Here is a 27,011-nt window from a genome sequence, read left to right as displayed (position 1 = left end):
AACATTAACGTTCATTTTAGAGTTAGAGGGAGCGGTAACTTGTACCAACGAATCAAATTTAGAGGTAACGTCCCACACGCTAAGCTACGAGTTGTTATTTTTCTGGCTTGGGTAGAAGATGAGTGCTCAATAAAACGACACTCATCAAACTTAGACTTAATTAGCTCAAACTTCTCCCACAAGGAGCCGAGATTTCTACTCACTTCCGAGAAACCATTTCGCGTCTCCGTGATTTTCATAGTTCGGCATTTCAGATTGTTCGTGGAGTTCCTGCTTTAATTTCTTAATTGTAGGCTTTTTTTTATCTACATCGTTTGCATATAGTATGATGACTAACCTGGATAAGTCTGGGTAAGGCAATAATCTCTCTTAGATATAAAAAAACTGAAACTAATTAACAAGTCGTTGAATTTAACGTTCCAATAATTTGGTGCGTGCTTTAAGCCATAGAGATTTCATTAACGGACAACACATGCCAGGCTTAGTTGCCATTCCTTCCAAAGTCCACTAGAGTAAGCTAGGCTAAGAGAGTTAGGATTAAGTAAAGAAAAATCAAGTAAAGAGAACTTAAGTAGGGAGAAACTAGAGTAGTTAGCTTTGGCCGAGGTTAAGTCGAGTTTAGTAAAATTGGAATAAAGTAAGTTAGTCGAGTCGATCGCGAGGTGAGTAATAGAGTGGACGTTTCGATTCGGTTGGTGCGGTTGGAATAATGAGAGTGCTGGGACTTTAGACTAAGAAAAATGAACTGATGTAAGAGTAGAAAACGGAAAAGTGTACGAAGAAATACCTGGAATATATTTCTCAAGAAAACAATATTTGAACCAAAGAATCTAAATAATCTAAAGAATCTAAAGAATCTAATATAAATCCCTAGTGGAAAATAAAGCTATGAAATGTGAAGAAAAGAATGTTGTAAGATATTTCTTGTGAGCAAAGGGCATGGAACCGCTGAGCTACCCCAGCAAACAGGTAAAAAGAGCCAAGTTAGCTCTCCACAGTACATATCCCAAGCAATTCTTTAGTAGGAAACTCACTTATAGCCTTTTTGACTTGACACAGATGCACAATTGTGTTTATATTTAAACAATCTCTTTGGGAGCATTTAGATGAGAATGTACTTATTTAATATTCAAGAACCACGAGATGTTTCTTTAAAGACGTTAAAGTTCGGGATGAATAGAAAAAATTATTTTGCTATTTTGACATTACAACACCAGTGCATCACTTTCTTACAATATACAGTTGTAATAACATACAGTGTTTTACGATACAAATTTTGAAAAGCATTACGAAGTATTTTACGATGTAAAGTTCTTTGCAACAACAAAAAATTTATTTAATGAAAAAATTGATAAAAAAATTTTTTTAAAGTACCATTGATATGAACATATTGAAACAATGTATTTGAGAGCAAATTCATAACCACATGTATGCGTACATTTATATAGTACATATATATATATATTTATTTTTTGAAATACATAATTACTTATCTTTAATATTACGAAGCTTCTACGCTTGTACGAAAACGTCAGCCCACGTCGTTGTTTGAGATACAAAAGGAGAAGCATGGTACCCACTTCCAGAGAGCATTTATTATTTTTATTATTATTATTACTATTATGCGCGAAGGAAAAAAGGAACAAAAGAAATATATATATATATCAGGCGAATTCGCAGCAACGATCGCGACCGCCGTTCGAATCGAACATGAGAATGTATGATCAGCAATGTGTTGACAGCAACCAAAAGGGGGATTTTGAAAAGATTTGGTGGAAAAAACTAATGACTGATCGCGAACGAATTTTTGATGGTCAAGACGAGACATTAAAAAAAAAAGAGAAAGTAAAAACCAAATAACAATAATAATTCTTGGAATTTAGAGACCATCTCGTAAAGAAGGCGAATCTTTTGCCAAATTAGCAGAAAAGTGAGCAAAAAAAAAGGAAAAAGACATCAGAAATCCAGAAACTTCCAGAAGTGCCCTACTGGGAGTGACGAAGAAAATAAGATCACCAATATAGCCATTGATAACGGACGAGCCCTAACATAAGAGGCGGATAAATACGTGCCCATCACCATCAACCTCCAGAGCAATTAAAGCCACCACCATCATGAAAGCAACAACAAATGACAAATTTAACCATATTTTGAGCCATAGCTAGAAAGTTTAGTTCTATAAGCTAGTGAAAACGAACATTTAAACAAACGTTTAAATGTTGATTAGATTGATTAATGTTATATTTAGAAAGTGGCTCTAAATTATTAAGAATAATTATTGCGAAAGAAACCTAAAACAAGACTTTAATAATTTTTCCAAAAATAAAACTAAAACTTTAACTGCGCAAGGGCAAACGTTGGAGAACGTTCAACCCCCCTATATTTCCTGAATTACAGCGAGAATTTCAGCTTCATCGTCTGATAAAAGCGAACATTCTAAATTTGTAGATTTCCAAGATAAATGAATGTGAGAAAACTCAGATTTACAGTATAATCGAAGCGAATATTTCGACCTCATATCACCCCAAGATAAATTGATGCTAAAATCTGATTAAACTTGGTTAATGTTCCACTGGGAAGGTTCGCTCTGAATTGAATATTAACTATTGCTTATGAAACCTGAGCGAAAACAAGAACACAAAGTAGTTTACTTCGTTCCTCTTTTTCTTTCTTAATTTCGTTTTATTAACCTTTGTGAAATGAGCGATTTAATATTATTAATTAATTTAATTAATTAATGGTATTACATCCATACCTGCTCACCTACATATGCAGTCTAAGATACTCGTACGAAAAAAGAAAGCATAACAAACAATAACTTTAGATAAAAACAAAACAAAAAAATTGAAAATATATATAGACATAAGCTACTAACCCCCTTAGAAATTTGTACGGGCCAGAGAAAATACACTAAAACGAAACAAGGATAATAAAAAATAAAAGGATAAAAAAAAAAGAGAAAAAAACCCAAACAAATTTTTTTATATATTTTTGTTTCTTATGAAACAAAAAAAAAAAACAAAGAAACGAAAAATAATAAAGAAACCAATACTCAAATCTGCCCCGTCGAGATCATGACTTCAACATTAGCTCGAGATTGTTACTACTACTACGTATTGGAGCTATTATTATTATTAAATTCTACGTGTATTCCCAGGCCTGAGGAAGACATATTCCATAAAGTATTTTATCATTTTTCTCAGACGTGGGAATATAAGCAAGTGTTCGTTGTGTTTCAGCCTTATTATCTGTTTTGGTAATGTCAGTCCGAAAATATTGACATATCAGAACTCTAAACAAGTGTTCAATCTTTATGTTCTCCATTGTTGTTCTTTTTTTCTTTTTTTTTTTTTGTAATAATTATATATTTATAAAAAAAACAACAAAACTGCGTAAAAAAGACTATGCCAATGCATAACTAGATGTTTGCGTAACTATAAGAAGTAAAACGTTCGAGAAAATTATATTATTTTCTTAAATATACAACAAAAACTCCTCGTTAAGTGTTTTCATATAGTTGTTTTGTAAATGACTTGCATACAATGTAATAATATGATGGTAAAACTTTGAAAAAATACTAGGAGTGTTTGGATGGATTTGTTTATATTTTAATCGAATCTTTTTTTTCATTTGCATCGTAAGTAAATGCAATTATTAGAATGTGATTAAGAGCAGTCAGGAAGGCAAGCAGGGGTTTTGTATGAATATACATTTGCATATACAACGTATACATAAATAAGCTTGAAAATTATAATTGGTAATGAAATTGATTGCACATTAAAGTATGTGTAGCTTGCCCTATAAACCAAAATTTACTTGTTAATTATTTTATTAATGCTAACCTTATTAATAATAAGCGAAGGTGTAAATTTTACTGTACTGTCAATTTTGTAAATCAAGTGAGTTGCAAATGATTTTATTCATCAACCGCCAAATTATATATATTATTAGCAGACGGACGTATTCTATCTCAAATTGTCAACGAATTAATACCAAGCAATAAAACTATATAATATAATGTAGCGACGGTAAAAATAATATGTGCAACTAAATTGCACAATTGCAACTAAATTGTCAATTGCTGCACCTGTTTTGATTAATTTGCTAAGGAACGAGGCGTTAAAATCAAGTGCGTAAATACTTCACCGGGAAGCGTCACGCACACACAATTATTTTTAGATGAATCAAATAAGTTAAAGCAAATGTGCTTTAAAAATTTTAAATCTCCTAACGTCTAGAATATGCAAACAAAAATTGTAAATTAGAATTAAATTAAAGACTACTTTTCGGTTGTTGCCTTGTAAATTGTTCTTTTTCTTCACATATAGATTTCCACAGTGATTTAAACCAAAATTATTTCGATATCAGTATAGCAAAATAAAGAAGCACTACGTTCATTAGATATTTTGTACTATTTTGCTTTTTTCGTTTTCGGTATTTGGTAATCTTTAATCATGTCCTTCTTTCACGGAGTATACAAAATAAAAATGTCGCTAAAAACCAATACCAAATAATATACAATTTAATGCGTTAAACATAATTATAACAAATACATGGCCAACTAGACAAGAGAAAAGAAACAGAATTTATTTATTTATAAAACAAAGTATAATTCAACTGGCAGCAGCACGGTTTTGAAAAAAAGAAATATATAAGCAAAAGTTTATATCGCCTAAAATAGTTCTCCAAAAATGAGTTGGTTACATCCGAGCCCTCTACGATACAATTTGCCACGTAGTCAACATAGTAGCTCATCCGGCGATTTATTTAGTACACCTCATAACTCAAACGGTGGCAATGGTGCACATTTGGTACACTCGGTATTAAGACAACGCCCTATTGATTCTGCTACCGATTGTGATCCTCGAGCATGTTATGATAGCTTTTGTAAACACTGGCAGCAAGCTTATGAAATTATCCAAAGAGCTGAAGGACCCAATAAATCACCTACACATGACGATGTTTTGGGTGTTGTGTCACATTTGGATTTCATGGTAACATTGTTACTAGTGGAATTGCATCATTGTAATAAAATCTCATTGCCCGATAGTACAACAGTACCGCCCGCTCCTTGCCTGGAATATATGCTCAGCGAGAATCTACTCGACAAACTTTATGAGTGGGGCTGTACAACGGGACGTTATGCAAATGCGGTACGTTTGGAGCAATTGAAATTATATGAGCTGTTAGTGAGTTATTCTAGGCATCAATTATTATGTCATGAACCATTTTTAAGACCACTCTTGAAACTACTCGCATCAAGTCAAGGTGAAATATTTCCACCAGATTTGGAGAAACGTTTAGTAATACTACTAAACCAATTATGTGTTGTTCTTATGCAAAACGTGCATTTGTTAGATTTGTTCTTTTTTACATCAGCCCAAGAAACCCAAAGTCCAAGCAAGTAAGTTACTTTTAAATTACCTCATTACAAAGATATTTATACTTACAGGTTTTTTTTTTGGTAGTTTTATAATATTTTCCCTACTTATACCCTATGTGCATCGTGAAGGAAGTTTGGGTCACCAGGCAAGAGATGCTCTTCTTCTCTGTATGGCTCTTTCTCAGAAGAACTCTAATATTGGCATTTATATAGCACAATATTCGTCAATGTCCCCCTTGCTTGTAACCGGTCTGGGTGGCTTATATTCACGTTTGCCCAATTCAATTGAAATTAATTCAATTGATTGGCATCGCATTACACCAGATGATGTGACAGAAATTAGTGAACTAACTCTTTTTATGAATGCTCTTGAGTTTTGCAATGCCGTTATTCAGGTGGCGCACGAAATGATTAAAAAACAATTACTCGATTTTATGTACCAAGGGTTTATCGTTCCTGTTTTGGGACCCGCTATTTTACAGGTATATTTAAACGTATGAATATATTCTTTTCTAATTTCTAGCCATTTGGCAAACGAATAGAATTTTGTGGTTCTTTTTTGAATGTGGTGGTATGGTTATGAGAGAATATTTATGATTGTTTTTGGCGTTGGTTTCGTAAAAATTTGAAAAAAATATTGTACATAAAATGCATCTTTATGAATTGACGTATTTTCCGACTTTCCTACCATTGAATTGCTCAGAATTTATGCACAATTCTTTAGAGATGTTTTTACAAGTTATTTACAGGAACTTATATTTACAATGCCTCTTCTGGTCTCGTCCTTTCGAATACTTCATTCAACTTCAATGCTCTCAACTTTGACTTTGCCATTCGCAATTATTCTGTTTATATCCCCTTTTATAACCAAGTTGCCAATACCTAATTTCGTTGTGACAGTTTCTTTTTTCGCGAATCGCTGTTAAACCTTTCGCCAGCCACCAGCTGGTTGGGCACGTAAAGCATCATGAATGTGTATTTAATTTTATTACTTTTAAAATTTGACTTCCTGGAAAATTGGCCAGTTTTCATGCAGACGCAATACATCAAATGCGGGATTTTCATAGCAATTTTTACGTATGTATGTATGTATGTCCCTGTCAAAACAAAAAGGGAAAGTTAAAAAAGTCAAAAAGTCTTATTTCTTCTTCTCATTGATGTATAGCTGACATTTTTATTAAAGTTTGCATATGCAAGTTATAAACACATGCATTTAGGCAACAGTTTCAATGTGTGCGTTAAAATGGACTAAGTTTTATTAAACAGTAAAATGAATACAATAACGGAACTTCTTATCACGAATAAACGAATATACAATCACAATTTCCAGTCACATTTTCATTTGATCCAGGCATAATAACTACATGGACGAATGCGTAGTTGTTAACGAATAAAAACTATGTCGGAGGAATACTAAGGAGGGAGCGTAGCAATATTTTACAAGTGCTACTATCGAAGAAATTTGCAGCATATGTGGAAAAAGTCATTACCTGAAAAAAATGTTGGTCGAAATTTCGGGCTTCTCTGGAAGTGTTCAGAAAAGAGTGCCTGTGTCAAATGAGTCCGTGCAGGCAACTTGAAGTCTAACAACTCAACTGTTGATTTTTATCGTTTCTAATACGCTCACAGATGCCTTTAGGAATTAATCTTGTGCATTTAAAAGAGTTTCAAAACGATAACATGTCCACGTAGCTTCATCAAGACTACTGTTGACTAGATACGACGCTCAGAGCGGTTCAAAGCCTTGGAATGCTTCGAAAATGCGCAAATCTGTCTTTGACAGATGCGTCAAAAACAGCATAAAATCGATGACTAAAGGCAATGAGGAACAACATTTGAAAATAGAACATTTAAAATAAGAAGATTGCACGCTGATAAAATAAAACAATTAAAAATTAATTCAAATAAAAAGCCATGTCTATAATACAAATTAATACTTTATCGCGAAAGACGATTTCTCAAATCGACACCAAGCATACGATAATATAATTTTTGAAAACAGTATTCTCTAATGCTTCTACAATTCTTCCGATAAGGCAGTTTAAACGTCTTTCATTTATAAAAGACCGCTTTTTCGGTCGCCAATTTCATTTTTTGGCACAGGCACTTACTAACCCCATAAAAATCAAACGGTCGTACAAGCTATTAGCACCTAGATTAAATGATTTTTTTATGTCATATTGCGTGTTGCACCATAGAGCCTCTAAAACTGATAGGGTGCTGCGAGAATGGCTCCGGAGTTGCTTTTTTAGAATATTTTTGGTACAAATGTTTTTGGCTCTTTATCTTCTGAAAGGAGAACCCAGGAGAACGAGAAACAGGAAAACCGTTAGAAATACGTGAACACTTGCGCGATGTTATTCCGTCTTTAAACGTAGCTCACCCTGAAACGTTATTATCTAACGTTGCCACTTAATTCAACGAATGTTTTCTAATTGTTCTTATAAATGATTCACTTAGTAATTCTTCCTGAAACATACGATATCCTAATTCACGGCTGCTATAATTCGTTTGATGGAAAATGTTTGCTACGTAGAAATTCCTTTTCGTTTGAGAAACGATGAACGTCAAACCGCTTGCTGTTGTCATTCAGGATCATACTCTTGCAACGTACTCGGATTTTTGATCCGACTCCGGGGAAGATACATTTTGTTAATCACTTTCTAAAACGTAATTCGAAACCAACAACAGTTAATAGGCGGCCTTCCAAATTATAGAATAGGTTTAAATAAAGTAAATAAATTTATACAACGGTACTTGAAATAATACTGTGTTCTGATACAGTGACCATATTAACAATACATTCTTTTCCACTTCATTCTTAAAGGTATATTCAATTTTTTTGTATCTTTAAGACAAACAAAGCGCTCATATTTTTAGATATTTATTTTCATATAAAGTAGGTTACACAAAAATCGATTCCGAATTATGGCATTTATAGCACGGATTTATTAGGTTCGCCTTAATTTAAATAAAAATATCTTTCATGTTTAGAACATTTTTTTAATTTGCTGTTGAATTAAAGAAAAAACTAAGTTCGTTTTCGTAATTTAAAAGTTTATAAAGAGAATAATTTTGAATCTTTGTGTCTGTTCTCTATGGGATATATTTATGTTTACCTGTCTATATTTACATGTTTGTATTTCGAACCACCACTATAAAAAAAAAAGAATCAAAACAAATTATTTCAAGATAATCTTCAATTGAAAGACAAACATTTCCAGACAAATGTCGATTCACAAATCTCGGCCATGTCTTATTTGGATTTAATCGTCCGATGTGTTACTGAGCCCGGACTTCTTAAATTATTTGTAAAATTTCTCTTGGATGGTGAAAAATTTGACGGAGAACGGATTTTAGATGTTCTTGTTGACCGTCTTACGTCCAATGATCCCAACTTATGCACGGTAACAATATCGTTGTTTGGTACACTTTTGGGACTGCATTGTGAAGATTTGATGTTGGAATTGCTTTTGAAATATCTATTATCCGGCAAACATGTACCGATATCTTATCGTCATCAAATTAATAAAATCGATCAGTCTACAAATGCCGCAGAATTTTTTCTGGGCTTAACACCAGAAGTGATGAAACGAGCTCGAGAATTAACAAAGCACAAACATTTAGGGGATACAGCAAATCATACACATCCTACTATGCCTTCGCCTACTTCCACCATGAGTAAAACCATAGGCGCTAATTGGAATTACTATGGTCTACATACCGGTGACAGTTTATATGCTAATTATCATGCATACTTATTTGAGGCACACTTTCGCATAACCGAGTGTTTGAACGCCTGTTCCGTATGGTGCAATTCGTATAGATATCAAAAATGGCCCTTGAAAACTACACCAAGTAAACAAACAGTAGATATGGTTAAGCAGTTTCTTAATGAATTTGGAAATGGTAGTTTAAACGAACAATTAGCAGTGCAGATGCCAACGTCCGCATCAACTAACCAGCAGCAGGTGTTATGTGATGAGAAGAAACAATTGGATAGTTTGCAGTCTATTGGAGAATCAAGTGGATATGAATCATTCAAATGGCGTCCGCCCGAAGATGAAGGTCTAACAGATGACATACCGCAATGTACTGGCTTAACCTTCAAATTGGGTGGCCTAGATCTGGATGTAAAATGTAACAAAAGTTCTATACGAATGGAAAGCTGGCGAATTTCAAACAAACGCAGCGATTTACAACTTACCGATTTAGATTTTTCTGAAGATCTATTTACTCAAGGGACGGTATCATTAGGTAATTGCAAATTCTTAAGGGCGAGGTAATATTAAATTTCATTATTCTTTACAGGTCCCTTTTTAAACGCTGTCTGGGGTAAATTACAAACTTTTACCAGCAATACTTTTTACGTCAATTTGCATTTGACTGGTCTAATAACGTGCCTGGCTTGGTATCCCTTACCTTTAATACATTCAATTCTATTAAGGCCAGATATTATTATTACATCAGATACTCCGTCATTTCATCAAGTTTTACGTATACTTAAGCAGCAGATAGATGCTGAATTGCCGATTTCAGAGGATTCTTTAGAAGTCATAGACGTTGCTCGTTCATACTTAATTGACCGAGAATTTCGCGTAATTAATGCCCGTAAAGCTACTGAAAGTCTCCCTGTTTCTATGGCTAAAAATATGAACACTTACCCATCCTTGTCTCAATCTGTATATGCACCGATTTCTGCTTCATCGCCAGTACAAGTGACGCCCTCGTCATCTTACGACCCCTTTAAACGCAACGACAACAAACGTAGAAGTATCAGTAAATCGATTAGCAGCATATTTAATCGCAAATCTAACGGTAAGTATATGATAATTGCAATTTCCGTTAGCTTCAGCGGTGTTGTTGTTACGGTTTAACAGAAACATTTATATATGGGTTTACAGGATTCTATAAACTTTTACTTTTTTCTTCATTTCAAATTTAAACGTGTTTATCAATAAAATTCGTTAACACATTTAATATTTTTCCATATAAAATTGTAATTACAATGAAGTTTCTTTTCAACATCTAATTTGTTTAACAATATTTGATGTTTTTTAAATAAAATTTTTATTATCATTTTCTATTTTATTTCTTTTTGAAAAAAAAAATCTTAGCTTCATCTGGCTTCTCACAAATTTACGCATTCTTCACCGGTAAATATTTTACTTGGAATAAATTTGTTTTTCCGATATTTTAGTACTAAGAGTGTATTTTCTACCTTCCTTTTTGTAAATTTTATTCTTACTGTTTTTACAACATTTTGCTTTGCATGATTGTAGAATGTTTGATCACGTAGCTTCTGTTCTCTGTATATGTATACGTTTTTTGTTTTTATCCTGGCAAAACAAAGTAATTCTTCTTATTTATTGCCTATTGTGCAGTTCACTCTTGCACAAAAAATATTTTCTTTGAAAGTACAAAATTATCTTAAATTTTATTCTTATAGCTATCACCATTGGAAGGGTCTATAGTAATTTAATTATTGCATTGTAAAGTTTTGTCGGTTACACGAATTAGGTTATTGTTATCACCATGCGGAGTAGGGCAACTAATAAACAAGAAAGATACATTCGGCAGCGGTTGAATCTTTTGCATCCAACAATTTTATCTTAAAAAAAATCAAAAAAAAAAACAAAACATGAAATCTTAATACGCTATAATGTTAGGTCGAAGTATCCGATTTTGTCCCATTTTTTAAAGGTACTGGAGGGTCACCCATAGAATATATACAAATATTGTTATCGTAGTAGTTATTACAGATTATGAGTAATGATTAATCCTTTTTTTTCTCAAAATATAGACCTTCTTTATTCAAGTGAGGCGTTTAACTGATCTGGTTTATTTTTTATGCCACCCGGTGTACAAGAGTTTTCAATAATATTGCCAAATTTGAAGTCGGTATACTAATTTTTACGGCCGCGAAACTGTTGGGCACAAAACGATAGGCGTAAATCGGTTGAGAGCTCGATGTCAATCAAAGGTTATGTACATATTTTATTTGCTCTGTGCTTTCTTCCTTCTGGGTGCTGCAAAAGCTTAAACAAACTGAATATAGCCCGTCACACCTTCGGTGGTGGGTATGAAAAGATGTAGTTTTTATTATGTTTCAGAATTGACAAAAATCGTACAATAAATTTAACCCTGGGTAGAAATGTTTTCGAAAGTAACTTAAAAGCTGAATATAGCTGGTCTAGGCATCCCATATGGTAAATAATTACAAAATGTTATTGATTTTTGTATAATGATTTGGACGAGGTGATTATCAAAGCTTCATACCCATGGGCAATGTCACTTACCTACTATTGCAGTAGGTATGCTTTTTAATATTTTCATCCTCTTTCTCCTTTCGATTCAATTTTATGTTTGTGTCCACTACCCTGGTATTTTGCCGTCTAACTGAAATATATTATGGACGTTTGAGTCGGAAAAAAAGCGAAAAAATTAATTTTACAATCTTTTCTTGTAACATTTCGGATTTTCATTAAATTATATTGCAAATCTAATATCACTTTTAAATCTTTATAGTTTCAGATTTTCAAGTGGTCTTTTTTAGTTTCCTAGAAAGATAGCCAATGTCGTTTTTTCTCTATATACACGTATTGATGGAATCATACGAGTGTTACATTATAACATTTGTTTCGTACAAGATGGCAAATGAATCAAAATGAATGGGTGAAGTCTTTTCGTGAGAATGGTGCATACAGCATGAATTGATTAATTAGAATTATTACTTAATAATTAACTACTCATAGTTACCGGAAAGTTTTACAAGTTTCAGTTTTGAACATAAGCGTTGTACCTCATGTATATTATTGGTTGTGCAGAATATATAAGTATTGAGCAAATGTATGTAAGAGAACACAGAATCGACGCCCATTTTACTATAGCGATCGGCTCAAAATTATTTTATGAATCGATTTGAGCTTATGTGATGCTTGCCCATATATTTTTGTGTTCAAGCGTTTTTGGTCGAAAAATGAAATTTCTCATTAAAATAATCATACGAAAATCAAAATTTGTTCCCTGTATTTCCCTAGCTATAGATATGTACATTAAACTAATTTTGTTGTTTTTTATATTTTAATTTGAACTAAAAAAAGCATGGATTTTGGTTTAATTTATTGTGATTTTTGGGGGTCGCTAAAAATTTTTATCCGTCAGTGTGTTTATTCGAAATATAATGTATCCCGAAAGTTATTGTAAATTAAATTAATTTATTCTGTGACGGTCACGAATATGTTCATGCACCAATGTCAACCTTCATCGAACGCATTTTTTAAGTTGTTACCTTCTAATATATCCTGTGGCAACACAGAGGGTGAACCCTAATGATAGAGCAAACTTGCACACGGTTTCGTGGGTAAATAATAGACTCTGTCAAGTTGAATGTCATTATAAATTAAAGAAACGGCAGACTACACTCTGTTTTCTTTTGTTTTCTCTGATATACTTATAAAATTGCAAATAGTATAACGAATTTAGTACACCAGCAGATACCTAATTCCAAGCATAAAACCAATAACAAATTGTAAACTTAGATATCTGTCTTCTTTTTTTTTGTAAATTAAATTTCGTTTCCAAGTATAATAACTATAACCAACTAGGGTTGATAGGATCAATGGGCCAGGTAAATTTTCGCGGAAAAAAAACATATCTGCTTTTTGTGCTCTTTTGCTAATTTGTTGAAGTTTTTATTTGTTCTTAAAATATACTTATAAATAGTCTTTTGAAAAACAATACTTCAATAAAACTCTTTTTTTTTTATAAACAAATGTAGGGTCAATATCAGCTTTTGGAAACTCAACGACCTCAAGTAGTACGCCTCAAATCCTCCAGCCAACACAATCTCTCATGGCAGCCAATAACGTTCTAGCGACTCATGAAACCAGTTTAACGACGTTGCCGTCCACATCAATTGCTTCAGCTATAGCGCAAAACGAACGCACAAATGAACGCACTAGTAACGTAAGGAATACAGCTCCAATGAGCGCAGCAGAAAACTTGTCATCAATACAATATCATGTACATAATTTGTCTTCCATGAATGTATGCAATGCATCGGCTTTACCATTATCCGATGCAAGCAACGTAAATAGCATGTTATTGACTGGACAAGGTTCAGGTGGACAAGGCTCAGAGCCAGTATCGTTGGACTCATTATCATCAACTATGGGTGGAATTGCTACCGCTAGCGGTGGCACTGAGCGTACTAGGGAATTGGCCCTGTGCGCCGTTTTATTAGACGAGTGGTTAAAAGAGTTGGCCGCTATAGCTCAAGAACAAAGTGTCGTTATGATTACCAGGGACTAAATGTACAGAAACAAATGCACAATGTTATTTATAGCTTACAACAATTGAATATTAGTTATTGTGTTTAATATACTTTACGAAACATTTGAAAACAATCTCAAAATTTGTTTAGTACTTCGGGACCGACTTTAAACAATTAGTACTCATATTTATTTAAAAATCGAAATATTTTATGTAAACTATTAAGATTGAAGGCACCGTATATTTATGTACACATATATGTATTTTAAATCCGAGCAATTTTTTTGTATATATGTGAGAAACACGCATATTCTTTTTCTATATTTGTACAAATGATAAAAATTGGCTTCAATTTTTTTCGTTATTATTCCAAGATAAAGTGTCCTTATTTTTATGTTTATTATTGCAAAGAGATCATCATATCTTACAACAAAATATTGGTTCGTTTGTTTTCCATTCCATTCATCTATATGAAAAATATATGTGTTCCTTGCACTTTAATTTTATTAAAAAAATTAATTTATTGGTTTATTTGGTACAAAATAAAAATGAGCAAAAAGTTATTTCTACACAAATTACACTAACAATAACTACCTCTAAATTATAGAAGTATTTGGTCTTTAAGAAAATCTATATGTATATATGTATACCTTGTACCGTTTGCGGTCCAAGTGTATATTAAATTTGTGCGATTATATAGAATTTCCAAAAGAACTTGAGACAAATTGACCTTTTATTATACCGATCGATTCAGAGTGACTTTCTAAATAGATCTAAGCTAGTCGGTCTGCATGCCCGTCTGCTGTCGTCTGTATGTATATTCATGTAGGTCGCAATCTTTGAGGTATTTTGATGAAGTTAGGTACACACTCGTGTTTGGCTCAAGAACGAAGTCTGTTAAAAATGGGTCCAACTGGACCATCTTTTGGACCGCTTTGCATTTGATGTGCTATTTTGAACAGTCCTTTTATGAATAAATGTGTTAAGCGAAATCATGGAGAGTATATAAGATGGGCCATGACCTATTATAATGTTTCTACCTGTTTTCATTAAGAAACCTGTACAATCGAGATTTGAAATATTTAACATAATATAATGTATAATAGTGTTGTAAATAATGTAGTCTTTTTTTATTTTATATAAATAAATCATGAGTTTGGCTGAACTGAGGGCTATTGATGGAAAATCTATCTTGCATCTATTTTTATACTCTACACCGCTTATGGATACCATTATAAATTTTCAGAATCGCTTTCTGAAGTTTGTCTGAATCCCTGATCCCTGCCTATGTAATCTTATGCTCACCCTATGAGTAGCAAATTTTTGAAATATTTGATGAAATATGGTGCACCATCGTTTTTGAACCAAGGATGAACTCTGATGAAAATAATTTGGAGCGGACTACATTTTCGACCACGCCCCACATAATGTCCTTTTTTAGAAAGTCAGTACCACATAAAAATAAAAATGAATATAAAACAACAAAAAAAATTGTAAAAGAAAAACGAGAACAAACGAAAGGCAACGAATTGCAATTCTAATAGCCCATTAAATAACATAAGTAAAGAATACTTATAATTTTTGCTTGTTATTAATATTAATTGTTGCTGACTTGGGAATAAGCTTATTTTGTAAGCATTTATGTTAAATAATCTTAGGTCAAACTATGAATATGGAAATAGTATATAAGCCAGAGGTTTTTGTGAACAAACTATCATTCTTGATATAATCGTTACATGCGACGTAGAACTCACACTTTTATTTTCTTTTAGTTAGACGGTTTAGCAAATTCAACTGATCTGGCACGCTTTGAAGCCGGGCGACCTAGGGTATAATATACTCTTAAAACTGCTAATAGAAGGAATCTGCATCCTCGTTACTATCACACACCAAAGGATTGAAAACTCACTGAAAATCTTCTAATCACCAAATTCACTATTACACATGAATTCACTATTACAATATGAAATAATGTTGGGATTTGCAGGATTTTTTGACAAAAATCGCTGAGTATTTCGGAACTCTGAATCGGTGTGAAAAATTTGGAACTAATGGAACAATTTTTTGTACTCTCTACAACATAATCATTCCTACAGAATCTTTATATGGCTAAAACGCCCAATTTCCAATATTTCATGGCGAAAATGATTCCATAATAGTAACTTGGCATAGAAATTAGCCCTGTCCAATTTGGCCCTCAGAGGTGTATTTTGTGGATCCCGCTATACATAGCGCTTGATGAAAAACAAGCCCTTGTATGACTAGTAAAATTTTTGTCAAATATATGAAGTTTACTAAATTTTGACTAAATTAGTAGACGTTTTACGCATCCTTCCATAAGGGAGGGAATAAATTTTGGCATATATTTTTTCTATTTTTTTTATATGACTTATCAATCAGGGAGTGTCCTCTATTCGTGGAATATCGTGACGGTCAGAAGCAAGTGACGCAGGAGAAATAGACAGGCAGTGACCTAATGCTAGTGAGTGTGTCCAGTCTATAAGTGTTATGGCTTTACCGGCTGAGCACATACTTGGTAGTCGCCATTCTTACTTAGTCGGGTACTCATTGCGGATATAATTCACGAAATGACTGGATGACTGTGTGAAGCGAAGTACTATGGGGTACGTAATGGTCGACCTTACCTGACTATAATGTTTTTATTTGTTTTATATAAATATTGCAATACATTATGTCGCGAAGGTATAAATATTCAACTAACTCTCTTATTCTAGCACAATCACGGATAGATCAATATGATACACTTATGATCTACTCTTCAGCAGGTCACTCACTACTTTTATTGTAATAACAAAGTACCACGGCATAAAGGGAAATTTTTAAAAATTGAAAGACAATATAAAAGAAAGGTGGGTAAATATTGGAAGAAAAAATAATTCCAATAATTTTATACAATTTTGTAGAAAAAAAAGCAAAGACAGTCGTATAAAAAAAATTAATTTTTTTAAATTAATTAATTTATTAATCAATTTCATTAGACTGGGGCGTAAGAGACTGTTGAAACATTAGAATCGGGACAAGAATTATTGCATTAAACGCTATGAAAAAGTAAAAGAACTGAACACAATCTCCTAAATTTGTGTACTATGCATGTGTAAGACTACTCACTTTGAGCATATGTATGCTATGACATGACTTATTGAAGAGATCTGTGCGTGAGTGTATTCGCGCTATTGTACAAATATTTGTGTGCGGTTGTGCGTGCTGTTGCTTAAGAAATTATACATTTACGCATGAGCAATAGAATCTTCAATTTTTGGTTTTTGATGTTTGGCCGTTTCTGCTTTTAGTATTTTATAAATAAATTTGCCTTTTTTAGATAATTACCATTATTTTTGTAAATATCCATCTATTTATTGCCAAAAATTTTTGTTGTAATTATTCTTCGTAATTTCTACTACACATATTTTCCCCATTATTGTTATTACAAAAAAAAATTAAATTATTTACAACTTCTATATTGTCAACCTTGTCGCATCAGCAACAATAAAAATTGAAGTAATCAATAAGAGATCGAGAAGTAAAGCGGAATGGGTGGTAGACCTCATAATTACTGTGAGTTTGCGGTAGCCTAATAAGCCAATAATTACGAACATTTTCCGCCGGAATATGAACACTAATCTCGGTCAATAAAAACGGCGAACTACGCTCACCAGGTAACATTTTCATAATAAACGAGACGCCTAACCAGCCACGTCTACTCTCCGAGCAAAGGTGAATAAGCTTAAGATGGTTCTCATAAGGCGGCAGCGGTACAGCCGTGATCCAACTCCAGCCCTGCAAAGCAAACTTTATAAAAACTTTTTGCGCAGACTCAATCTAATCAATATAGCATATGTAGTTCGGTGACAACACCACAACGGAACTTTCCAATATAGGGCTGACAAGTGCAGTAAATAACCTCTTACTAATCCTTAGATTCGTACAACCAACCTCTAATAAACCTCACCAGAGCTTTCGACACTCAAGATACATTAGAAGAACCAACATAAATGAGTTTATCTCCAGAAACTAATAAATCCAGCACTTTGAAGACTAAAACTCTTTTGGATTTTTTCAAGGATAATCGCCTAGGGTCTATACCAGCACTTAATTAAAGTCCATATCTCCCAAATTTATAGATTTATACAAGAAGGCCCGTTTTGTTTAGACAAGTGAATTAACCATGTTGTATGAGCGTGTGCATATCAGTGTTTGTAATATTAATAATCATTTTTAACAACATTTTTTGATTTTGAATTTATAGTTGACAGAATAAATAAGAAATAATATAACCGCATCACTTTTACTATAAATTTTCTATTATTTATGTTTCATTACTTAACATATTTCATAATTGAAATAAATATATGAATATATTAAGTGTACAAACATTTGATTTGGTCGTTTATGTATTATAAGAGTAGTTAGTTTTCGGATGTTGACAGCCACAATTATATAAACAAAAACTTTTCTCTTTTCTGCAAATGACAACCAAGTTTTACGCGATCGGGAGACAAACGTTTATCAATTATCGATTTGCTCGCGAACGAAAGCTCAGATTACCCTCGTGACGTTTGATCGGCAAGGTCATATCTTCTTAACACAATTTTACCGAGTTAGATATGGGTTGGTTTAGGGCTTTATTTGACAAATATATGTGCGGAGAGGGCGTTAGAGATTTAATCACACAGGCTATTTTGAAGTTGTGACATGTAGATTACACATTTTGAATGTAGAATTAGAAAAAAGTATATTTTGAATAAATAATTGTAGATGTAGAAAAACATAGAAAATTCAAGAAAATATGCCAAAATTATTTGAAAAGAAGCTTAAGCAAACACATGCCTAAGTGTGCCCAAATATTTCTGTGTCTAAAAGTACATAGTGCACAAACTTCAGTAAATACGCTCGTCCAAAAACATTATATATATAAGATAGCACATTTCGCTAGCACATTTCGTCGGGGTCACTAAAATGTAAACTCAAAAGAGTTTTGACTATTTTGAATTTATTTATTAGCATGTCCGCCGTGGACACTAAACAAATAAAGATGAGATCGTCTTATACGATCTATTCAAATAGTAAAAGGTCAAGAGCCTAATCGGTTGGCAGGATTCGACCAAACGTTACGTCAGGTCGTACCGACTTTTATATTTGGTTCTTCCAGCACTTGGAACTGGAAGAAACCACAAAAAATAATGATCAATGTAATCTCAGATAGACGAATTTTATTGTCAAAAATACGGGTTATAAATTATAATTCTTATAAACTAACTTAGAATTATTTTGCAGTAAACGAATGTATGAATTGATGCACTTGCATTTTTTGCATTTGTTTATTCCAGAATTGTGTACGACTTGACGTGTGCCATGAAAAATGCAGCATAAGCAAATTAATGTAAACAACGACGACACACTTCAAGGTCTGGATTGCATAATTTGTGATATCATTGTCTATGGTCAGTTATGCTAAACCACACCAACGCAGAGACATGCAAATGCAAGTGCGTGAACAATGCCAAGTTAATGAATGCACATTCAACCAAACTTGAATGTGCAAAGCAAGAGCAAACGTTAAGTGACAATATGTATTTAAATTAACTACAAAGACATGATTAAACAGATATTAATAAACTAAGATGTATTTAAAACTAAACAATAAGAGAAAACAGCTGTAAATTGGAAGTAAAATAAATTTTAACAAAATTGTCTACTTACAAACGACTAAAACAAAACAAAAAATTGTACAGTTTATGAAAGTTAAGTAAATTAATTCTTTTTTTTGCTTTTACTCTAATTGTCTAACTAACACTCTTAATTCGCCAAAGCTTGCAATCAATTGTGCATTATCAGATTTTCCATATATCATTATATATTGGCTCTGTCGTTGATGAAGCGCAACAGAGCAACAACTAATGAAACTTATTAGTCTTTCTGCCAACTGGTCTAATCCATTTTACTAAACAAAACAAAAATAAAAATTAAATGTTATTAAATAATCAAGTAATGTTGAGGAATATATACATTTTCCCTTTGCTTACATTATGTAATTTGGTGGAAAAGGAACATCGAGATTGGCGGAAAAGTATTCTTATAAAACTTAGAATACATAGCAATATAAAAGAAACGTTAAGGAGCAAAATACAGGCGGTATCAGGTGACTGTTGAAAAGTTTTTTTTTCTGCCTTACCTATCTAACCTCATAGAGGCCTAATTTACATAAACAACTTTTTACTAAATCATCAATCAATTTCTTATAAATTAGCTCCTTTTTTATTTTTAGTGTCACAAAACCTAAAAGCTGCCCGAATAGGGTTAGCGCTTAAAAAAGATGGCAAATGAAATAGATTTTAATACTTTTATTAACACGCAAACCAGCTAAAAAGCAAGATGTCTCAAGTGTGGTAAGTCCCCAGTCTGTCTGCTTAAAAATGCTCTTTTATCAAATAGATTGCCTGTGGTTCACCCTCCCATAACACCCTTAGCAAAGACTGCCCGAAGAGGAAATTTGAAGAGCAAATTAATAAAATAACGACTATTGAGAATATCTTATTTCGTAGATATAAAGAAAAATATATTAACTCTTTTAAATCCTTAAACATTACGGAATATGAAGAAAATTTTTCTGTTATTGAAAATTCTTTCCCTCCACAAAATATGAGAAATGCATGTTAATGTCAAAAAGATTCTTACAAAAAAAGTGTGGGTCAAATTGTTAAATATAAATCTCCACTTCCGAAACCGATAAATCTCAATAGTCAAAAAAATCCAATGATTTTCTAAGAAACAAAAAACTTTATAAATGTCAAATTTGGCCTCGTGTAAAGGTTCTTCCGATTCCAAAGGTCGCGAAAATCTTGACGAGTTTGTTAATTACAGACCCATCTCTCCCAATTCGGTTTTAGTGAAGATTACAAATTCCATGGTAAGGGAAAGACTCATGCTTTTTTTCTATACGCATAATTGCATACTTGATCGCCCTTTTTGTATCACAAATGCAAATTTACCAATATGTATATAAATGATTTAATTTTCACAATTTCAACGGGGAAAAATGAGGGAAAAAGGTCGTGATGGTTTCTCTTGACACAATCGAAGCCTATGACTCTGTTGATCTGAATAAATCAGGTAAAGTGGTTAGGGAGTTTAAAATACCGCTTCATTTAAGATTCCGGATTTTAAATTTCCTTCCATTTCGCGTCCTGGTTATGGGTTCTAACACGGTCGAAGTTCTTGGAGGACTCCCGCAACGCAGCTGCCTTGGACCTGTTCTCTTCAATCTATATACGGCAAAATTGAATTCGCTTCAGGATGGCAGAACATATAATTTCCAATATTCTGATGATTTCCTCTTGCTTTCAGCTGATAAATCTTTTTAAGAAACAATTGAAAACCTTGCTATTAATGCTAATCCCTTTTTTTGGTGCTTGCAGAGACCTTAACTTTGGCTTTAACCCAAATGAAACAAATGCAAAGTATTTTACAAAAGGTTCCAGGTAGCTCATACATGTTTCGATCAATGGTACTATAGTTAACCAAATGACTTCTTTTAAGTTCTTTGACAGGATCGTACTTAACACTGCTCTGAAGTTCTTACTGACTGTCAGTCTGGATCTAACTTCCTCAGTTTGATGACCTGTTTCCGTGCGGCGCTTTCCCCAAGAAAAGCACTCACAATATACGAATCGTTTATCCGCTCAAAAACACAATTTTCCCTCCATACCACTTGAAACCTTTCCAACACACAAGCTGTTATTTGAAACTTTATTGTATTTTCGGCAAAGTCAACAAGTCTGGAGCTCTGTAAAAAAATATAAAATAGATCTTAATCCTTTTGTTAGCATAAAAAAGAGCTTCCCACAGTTGGGTCTTCGAGCTGCATGTCGAAAAAGACTTGGGTTATACCCAAACAATGATTTCACAATTTATGCCACTGATGGCTCAAGGGGTGTCGGCTTTTGTGGTGGTTAAGCACCCATCGGAATTACTTAAAAAATTCGGAATTCTAGAAGAGTTTTCTTCAACTTTTACCGAGCTTCTAGTCATCAAACAGACTGTTCATCTTGGCATATAACGAATTATCGAAAGATTAGTAGCTTTTTCTGACAGAAGATCGACCTTGACTGATCCTCGCAATATGTATGTAGTTGAAATTCATTTGTTAACAATTTCTGATATAAATGCATGTTATCTGGTTTGGTTTCCACACCAATGTGAACTTCATTTAAATGAAAATGCTTATGTAGTGAAAACACAATAAATGTAATGATATATTGACATTTATTAACTGTACTTCAATTTTGACTCTATGACTCTAATCCAACTAAACTGTGATCAGCGTCTTATATAATAAGTAATTATGGCAGCTTAAGCAAAATAATAGTTTCAAACCATGTTATTACTAAAATTACATTTAATGTGGGCTATAGCTAGAGTAGGTTATCTTAACTAGGTTATAGCTACATTATATTATGTGAAAACATATGAAAGTGTAAGCTAAGCATAAATGATTATTAAACGGGTAGACTACGATAAATCAATAATGTTCAGTACAGTACGTTCTTGAACCTCGGCTTGATGAAGAAATTCTCTCAATCAAATATCCCACCAAAGACGTCTTCTGTCTAATTCGAAATAATCTCTTACAAGACTGTGAAAACGAACGTCGGGATACAGTAAGATCAAATGAAAACCGTCTTTTCCACAAAATTTATTCTTTCATGACATTTAAACATCTTTCTAATGCCAGTTTTACCACATGGGAGATTGAGATGCTCAGCAGACTCATGTGCAATCACACATATAGCAAAGTTTATTTAAAGATGATTGGTCGGATGTCATCTGATATATGTGATATGTGTCACACAAAAGAGTCAGCTGAGCATCTTATATTTATGTGTAGGAAATTGGACAACATTAAATATCCATTTGAAATTTTCGGTATCTATAATAAACTATTCTAAATCTTTCCTGTTCACAATAAAACTCATCTTAAGCAGCTATCTGCCTTTATTAAAATTGCTGGCTTTTCTTTTTAAGTTATCATAATTATAAAAACTTTCTGTCTTTTCTAATAGCTTTCTTTAAAAATGTTGTATAATTCCATAAACTGATAATTGCCACGCAGCCTTGATGTTTATCCTCTGGACTAATCTCCAGAATGGACAGTACTGAATGGACAATTACAACTTGAATATTCACTGCTCGAGAGAGATTAATATCATACCATCATCAATACATCACTTATAATCATCACGTAGTCTTCAACATCGTTTATCTGTGATATCTCTATTGCGAATACCAACTTGCACCTCTTGAAAAGAGTTTGTATTAAAAACTAATAACGTTACAGGATATACAGGTATTATCATCTACAACACTGATCCATTTCTCTTTTATATACCAAAAAAAAAAAAATATTTTAAAGTTGTGAAAGCTAAGTAAATTAACTCCTTTTTTTTTGGTTTTTACTCTAATTGTCTAATTAATACTCTTAATTCGGCAAAGCTTGTAATCAATGCTGTATCATCAATCTTTTCGTATATAATCACATAATGTCATTGATAAAACGCAAATGATGAGTAAGTATTAAAAACTTATCGTTTTACTGGATATATTGGCCCTAGCGAAAAGGCGAGCATAGGCTGAACAGAATGGTTGTGAGTTAATGTATTTATATATATGCATAATATATAATGCATAATATATATTTGTATTTATGCACATGTATTTTATTCGTGAGATTTGCGACCGTATGAAAATTAGGACAACAAACTTTTGATTTCCTGGACAAAGGCAAACATATTTTGACGTTTCTCTAGATGCTTAGTAATTAAAGCCAGTAAATGAGTAAATAAGAATCGTCATATTTTGTGGATTTTAAAATAGGAACCTATTGATGTAGAAGATATAAAGAATAAATCCGCTTTAAGGTGTTTTATGAAAATTGAAAAGTTGACTTATGCTTTTAGAATATATAACTGATGAATTTTCCATTCGTTTTAAAACATTATAAATCCTTTATAGATGAATTCATTTGCGAACATATAAATATATTATTTACAATAAAAAGATATATATTAAAATTCAAAGATCAAAAACACATTTCAAAGATTTTGTAAAAAATGAAAATATAAACTTATATGAAATTATTTTACTTCATCTCATTTTATCAAAAAATATTACATCATTTTGTTTTTATTCAAAATCATTCAAACGCAGATTTTTTTATTGATTGTAAAAAAACAAACAAATTTGTGCCATATTTTTCTTTTAATTTTTTTCAAATAAATTTCGAATGACGGAAGCCCCACAATTCTCTTAACCAAATAGTTTTCGAAGTACGCCTTCCAAATGGGAGTTAGTCAAATAAAAGATACATACATAGACGAGTCGACTTGTTTTCTATTCGTCTGCGTTTTTTCAATTGTTTCGGTGTTTTCGGTGTTTTTGTGTATTTAACTTCTGTCTTTTCAGTGTTATTGCTAAAACTGTTTAACGCGGATATCGCGTATGTGCTTTTGTTTCGTCTATATATAATAAAAAATAGAAAACAAAAAAACAAAATAAAAAAAAAAAAAAATTGAAAACATTTGACACTTTTCTTTAGTAGTTCCCAACCTTCTTGCACAGTTCCCAAACCTTTTCAAGTGAGTGGTTATTTCAAAAATAATAATAAATAGACAACAATAAGGCATAATGGCCCCGGGGCCGCCAGACAAAAACCCGAATAGATTTTATCTATTAAGTGATACATCCCCCCAAAGAAAAAAAAGTAAAAAATCAGATTTTCCGGTGTTGCCGATCAGCGATATAATCCCTATTGATAAAAAATATATTGTTATTTCTTCAACCGATGCTCGAATAACAATTTCCCAAATTAGCCCTTTTGCTATAAAAAAAGCTCTAGATAGCATTCCTCGCTGCGAACCCGCGCGCAACCAAAAAACTAATAAAGGCCAATTCTTTAGCTAATCTATGTGCTATTTCATCTAAACTACATGAGAAACTTAACTCGGTTCGAGGCGTAATTTATGCCCCTTGCTTAAAGCATGTGCCGGAAGATGAAATTGTTCGCGAAATGGGCATTCAAGGAGTGACTGAAGCATATAAATTAACCAAACTGAATGATGACGGAAAAACACGCTCTCCTACAGGAAGGATTATTTTAACTTTTGACCGCTATCGATTACCGCGAACAGTTGATGTGGCGTGGTATAAATGTAAAGTTGAACTATACATCCCAAATCCTATGAGGTGTAAAAATTGCCAACGCCTGGGTCATACGGCAAAAAGATGCACTAATGCTGCATCTTGTGCTAACTGTGGTCATCCTCCACATACTGAAAGCTGTACCCGTAGTTTCTGCATAAATTGCAATGATCAACACTCAGCGTTAGACAAACAATGCCCACGTTTTATACAGATGCGTGAAATATTAAAAGTCAAACCAGAAAATTACTGTAGCATGGGCGAAGCGCGACGCACATACCGGGAAAGAAATCCATCTGTAGCCCATGGAATTGGCAAAAGTAATACCTATGCTGCTGTTGCCTCGCAAATCGAGCCTAGTAAGACTTTAACTGCAACTGCTTCCAATGAAAAACCTGTTCCACCATTAAACAAAAATTATATTGCGAAACCAGTTACATCACCCGCCAAAGATAATATTGAAAAAACCAAAGCAACTGCAAATATTGAAAAAATCAAAACAACAACACATTTGCTAAAATCTAATATACCAAATTCTCCAGAATCTCCAGCTCTCAACTTTACTCAACAAATCACAAGTGTTAATGAATCCATTCTTTCATCTCTCAATCAACCTTCAATTTCAAATTATTCACGTGCGCCAACCCGTTGCGTTTCAAATGTACCAAATCACCTAAATACAGATTATTCTGCTGGTAAGAATAAATCATTCACGAAAAATTCCTATAGTGACCTTCTCGACGGAGACGCTGACATGTCAACTTAACCCTCCCTCCACTCTGCTTACATGTCATTACAATTAAATAAAGTTTTTAAAATTCTACAATGGAACATTAAGGAACTTATTAATAATTTTGATGAACTCCGTACACTCATAAGTGACTTTAATCCAACCTTTTTATCGCTTCAAGAAACCCATTGTAGAAGCTCTTTTAATCCTATTCCGCCCAAATCATATACTGGATACTTCACGAATGCTGATCAAAATTCATATTCCAAACAAGGAGTAGGTGTTTTTATAAAATCAAGTATACCTCACAAACGCATAAATTTAAGCTCAAATATACAAGCCGTAGCGATACAAATAATGTTAAATATAAAATTTACAGTGCTTTCGCTCTATATTCCACCTTCGCAATCGTTTTCTCAGCAAGAACTCTACAGTTTATTCTCCGTACTCTCCCCCTCCCCCCCCCCATTAATTATATGCGGCGATTTCAACAGCTGGAATACCATCTGGGGCTCAACAGTGAACAACACTCGCGGTACTGTTTTAGAAAAGGACTTTTTTCAAAGCAACCTTTGCGTTTTAAATGGTGGAAAACCAACGCACTTCTCAACTCATCATACTTTTTCACATATTGATTTAACATGTTGCTCTCCATCACTTCTTCCTGTGGTGTCCTGGTCTATTTCTGATGATCTACATAATAGTGATCACTTTCCAATCATAATCGATCTTAAACTTTCAACGTCCTCTGCTACTCCAGCAAAACTGGCCAAATTCCTCCTAGATAAAGCGGATTGGATCAATTACTCCAAACAGGTGGAGTCATTTTTGAACTCAAAGCCTTTTAACGGAAACTGCAACCATGATGCTGCTATTATGTCTAAATCGATTCACACGGCTGCTCATCTTTCTATTCCTCAATCCAACACCTCTTTTAAACGAGCTAGGGTTCCATGGTGGAACAACACGCTTTCGTTTTTGAGGAAAAATAAAATGGATCTATGGCACCGCTTTAAGAGATGTCCTGATCAGAATCACTTGTTATTATACAAAAAGGCCAATGCTCTATTCAGGAAGGAATTACGGAAATCAAAGGCACTTAGTTTCAAACTTTTCTCGAGACGAATTCACAGAAATACATCAATGAAAGTTGTCTGGAACAAAATCAACAGACTTAATGGGACTTCAAACCTGAACCAAATTTCTGCTATCTGCACTCCCAATGGAACTTTAACTGACGCAGATGAGATTTCTAATTACTTCGGAAAAGTGTGGTGCGAATACTCCTCTGACAGCAGCTTCTCCAGTGCTTTCATTGAAAATAAAAGGACTTCACCATCTGAAATTGACCATTGTTTGTGCATCGCAAAGGAATTGAACATTCCCTTAAAAATTTCCCGCTCTTTTGGT

At 33.2% G+C, this 27,011-nt stretch overlaps 1 protein-coding gene across 6 annotated transcripts; it reads left to right on the top strand.

Annotated features, from left to right (window-relative positions):
• The first annotated feature begins 3,402 nt into the window (after nucleotides 1-3,402).
• Nucleotides 3,403-13,974, top strand: LOC119637540 (UPF0518 protein CG3558). 6 transcript variants are annotated; one of them, XM_038033607.1, is made up of 7 exons: nucleotides 3,403-3,544; nucleotides 4,329-5,404; nucleotides 5,469-5,865; nucleotides 8,608-9,640; nucleotides 9,695-10,201; nucleotides 10,501-10,539; nucleotides 13,164-13,974. In XM_038033607.1, the coding sequence occupies exons 2-7, from the start codon at nucleotides 4,692-4,694 to the stop codon at nucleotides 13,694-13,696; spliced, it is 3,222 nt and encodes a 1,073-aa protein (XP_037889535.1). In that variant the 5' UTR covers nucleotides 3,403-3,544; nucleotides 4,329-4,691; the 3' UTR covers nucleotides 13,697-13,974. The 6 variants fall into 6 exon arrangements, with proteins under 6 accessions (XP_037889535.1, XP_037889538.1, XP_037889534.1 ...); XM_038033610.1 differs by having other exon boundaries at nucleotides 3,403-3,637; nucleotides 4,566-5,404; XM_038033606.1 differs by having other exon boundaries at nucleotides 3,403-3,637.
• The last annotated feature ends 13,037 nt before the right edge of the window (nucleotides 13,975-27,011 follow it).

This window comes from Glossina fuscipes, unplaced genomic scaffold (genome assembly GCF_014805625.2).
Source record: "Glossina fuscipes isolate IAEA_lab_2018 unplaced genomic scaffold, Yale_Gfus_2 60, whole genome shotgun sequence".
Taxonomy (NCBI): domain Eukaryota; kingdom Metazoa; phylum Arthropoda; class Insecta; order Diptera; family Glossinidae; genus Glossina; species Glossina fuscipes.
This window is presented reverse-complemented; position numbering and strand designations above follow the sequence as displayed.

Coding starts and splice junctions, on each gene's coding strand:
- LOC119637540 (XM_038033607.1), top strand. CDS start 4,692: ATGAGTTGGTTACATCCGAGCCCTCTACGATACAATTTGCCACGTAGT. Junction 5,405..5,468: donor GAAACCCAAAGTCCAAGCAA/GTAAGTTACTTT, acceptor TTTTTTTGGTAG/TTTTATAATATTTTCCCTAC. Junction 5,866..8,607: donor TGGGACCCGCTATTTTACAG/GTATATTTAAAC, acceptor AAACATTTCCAG/ACAAATGTCGATTCACAAAT.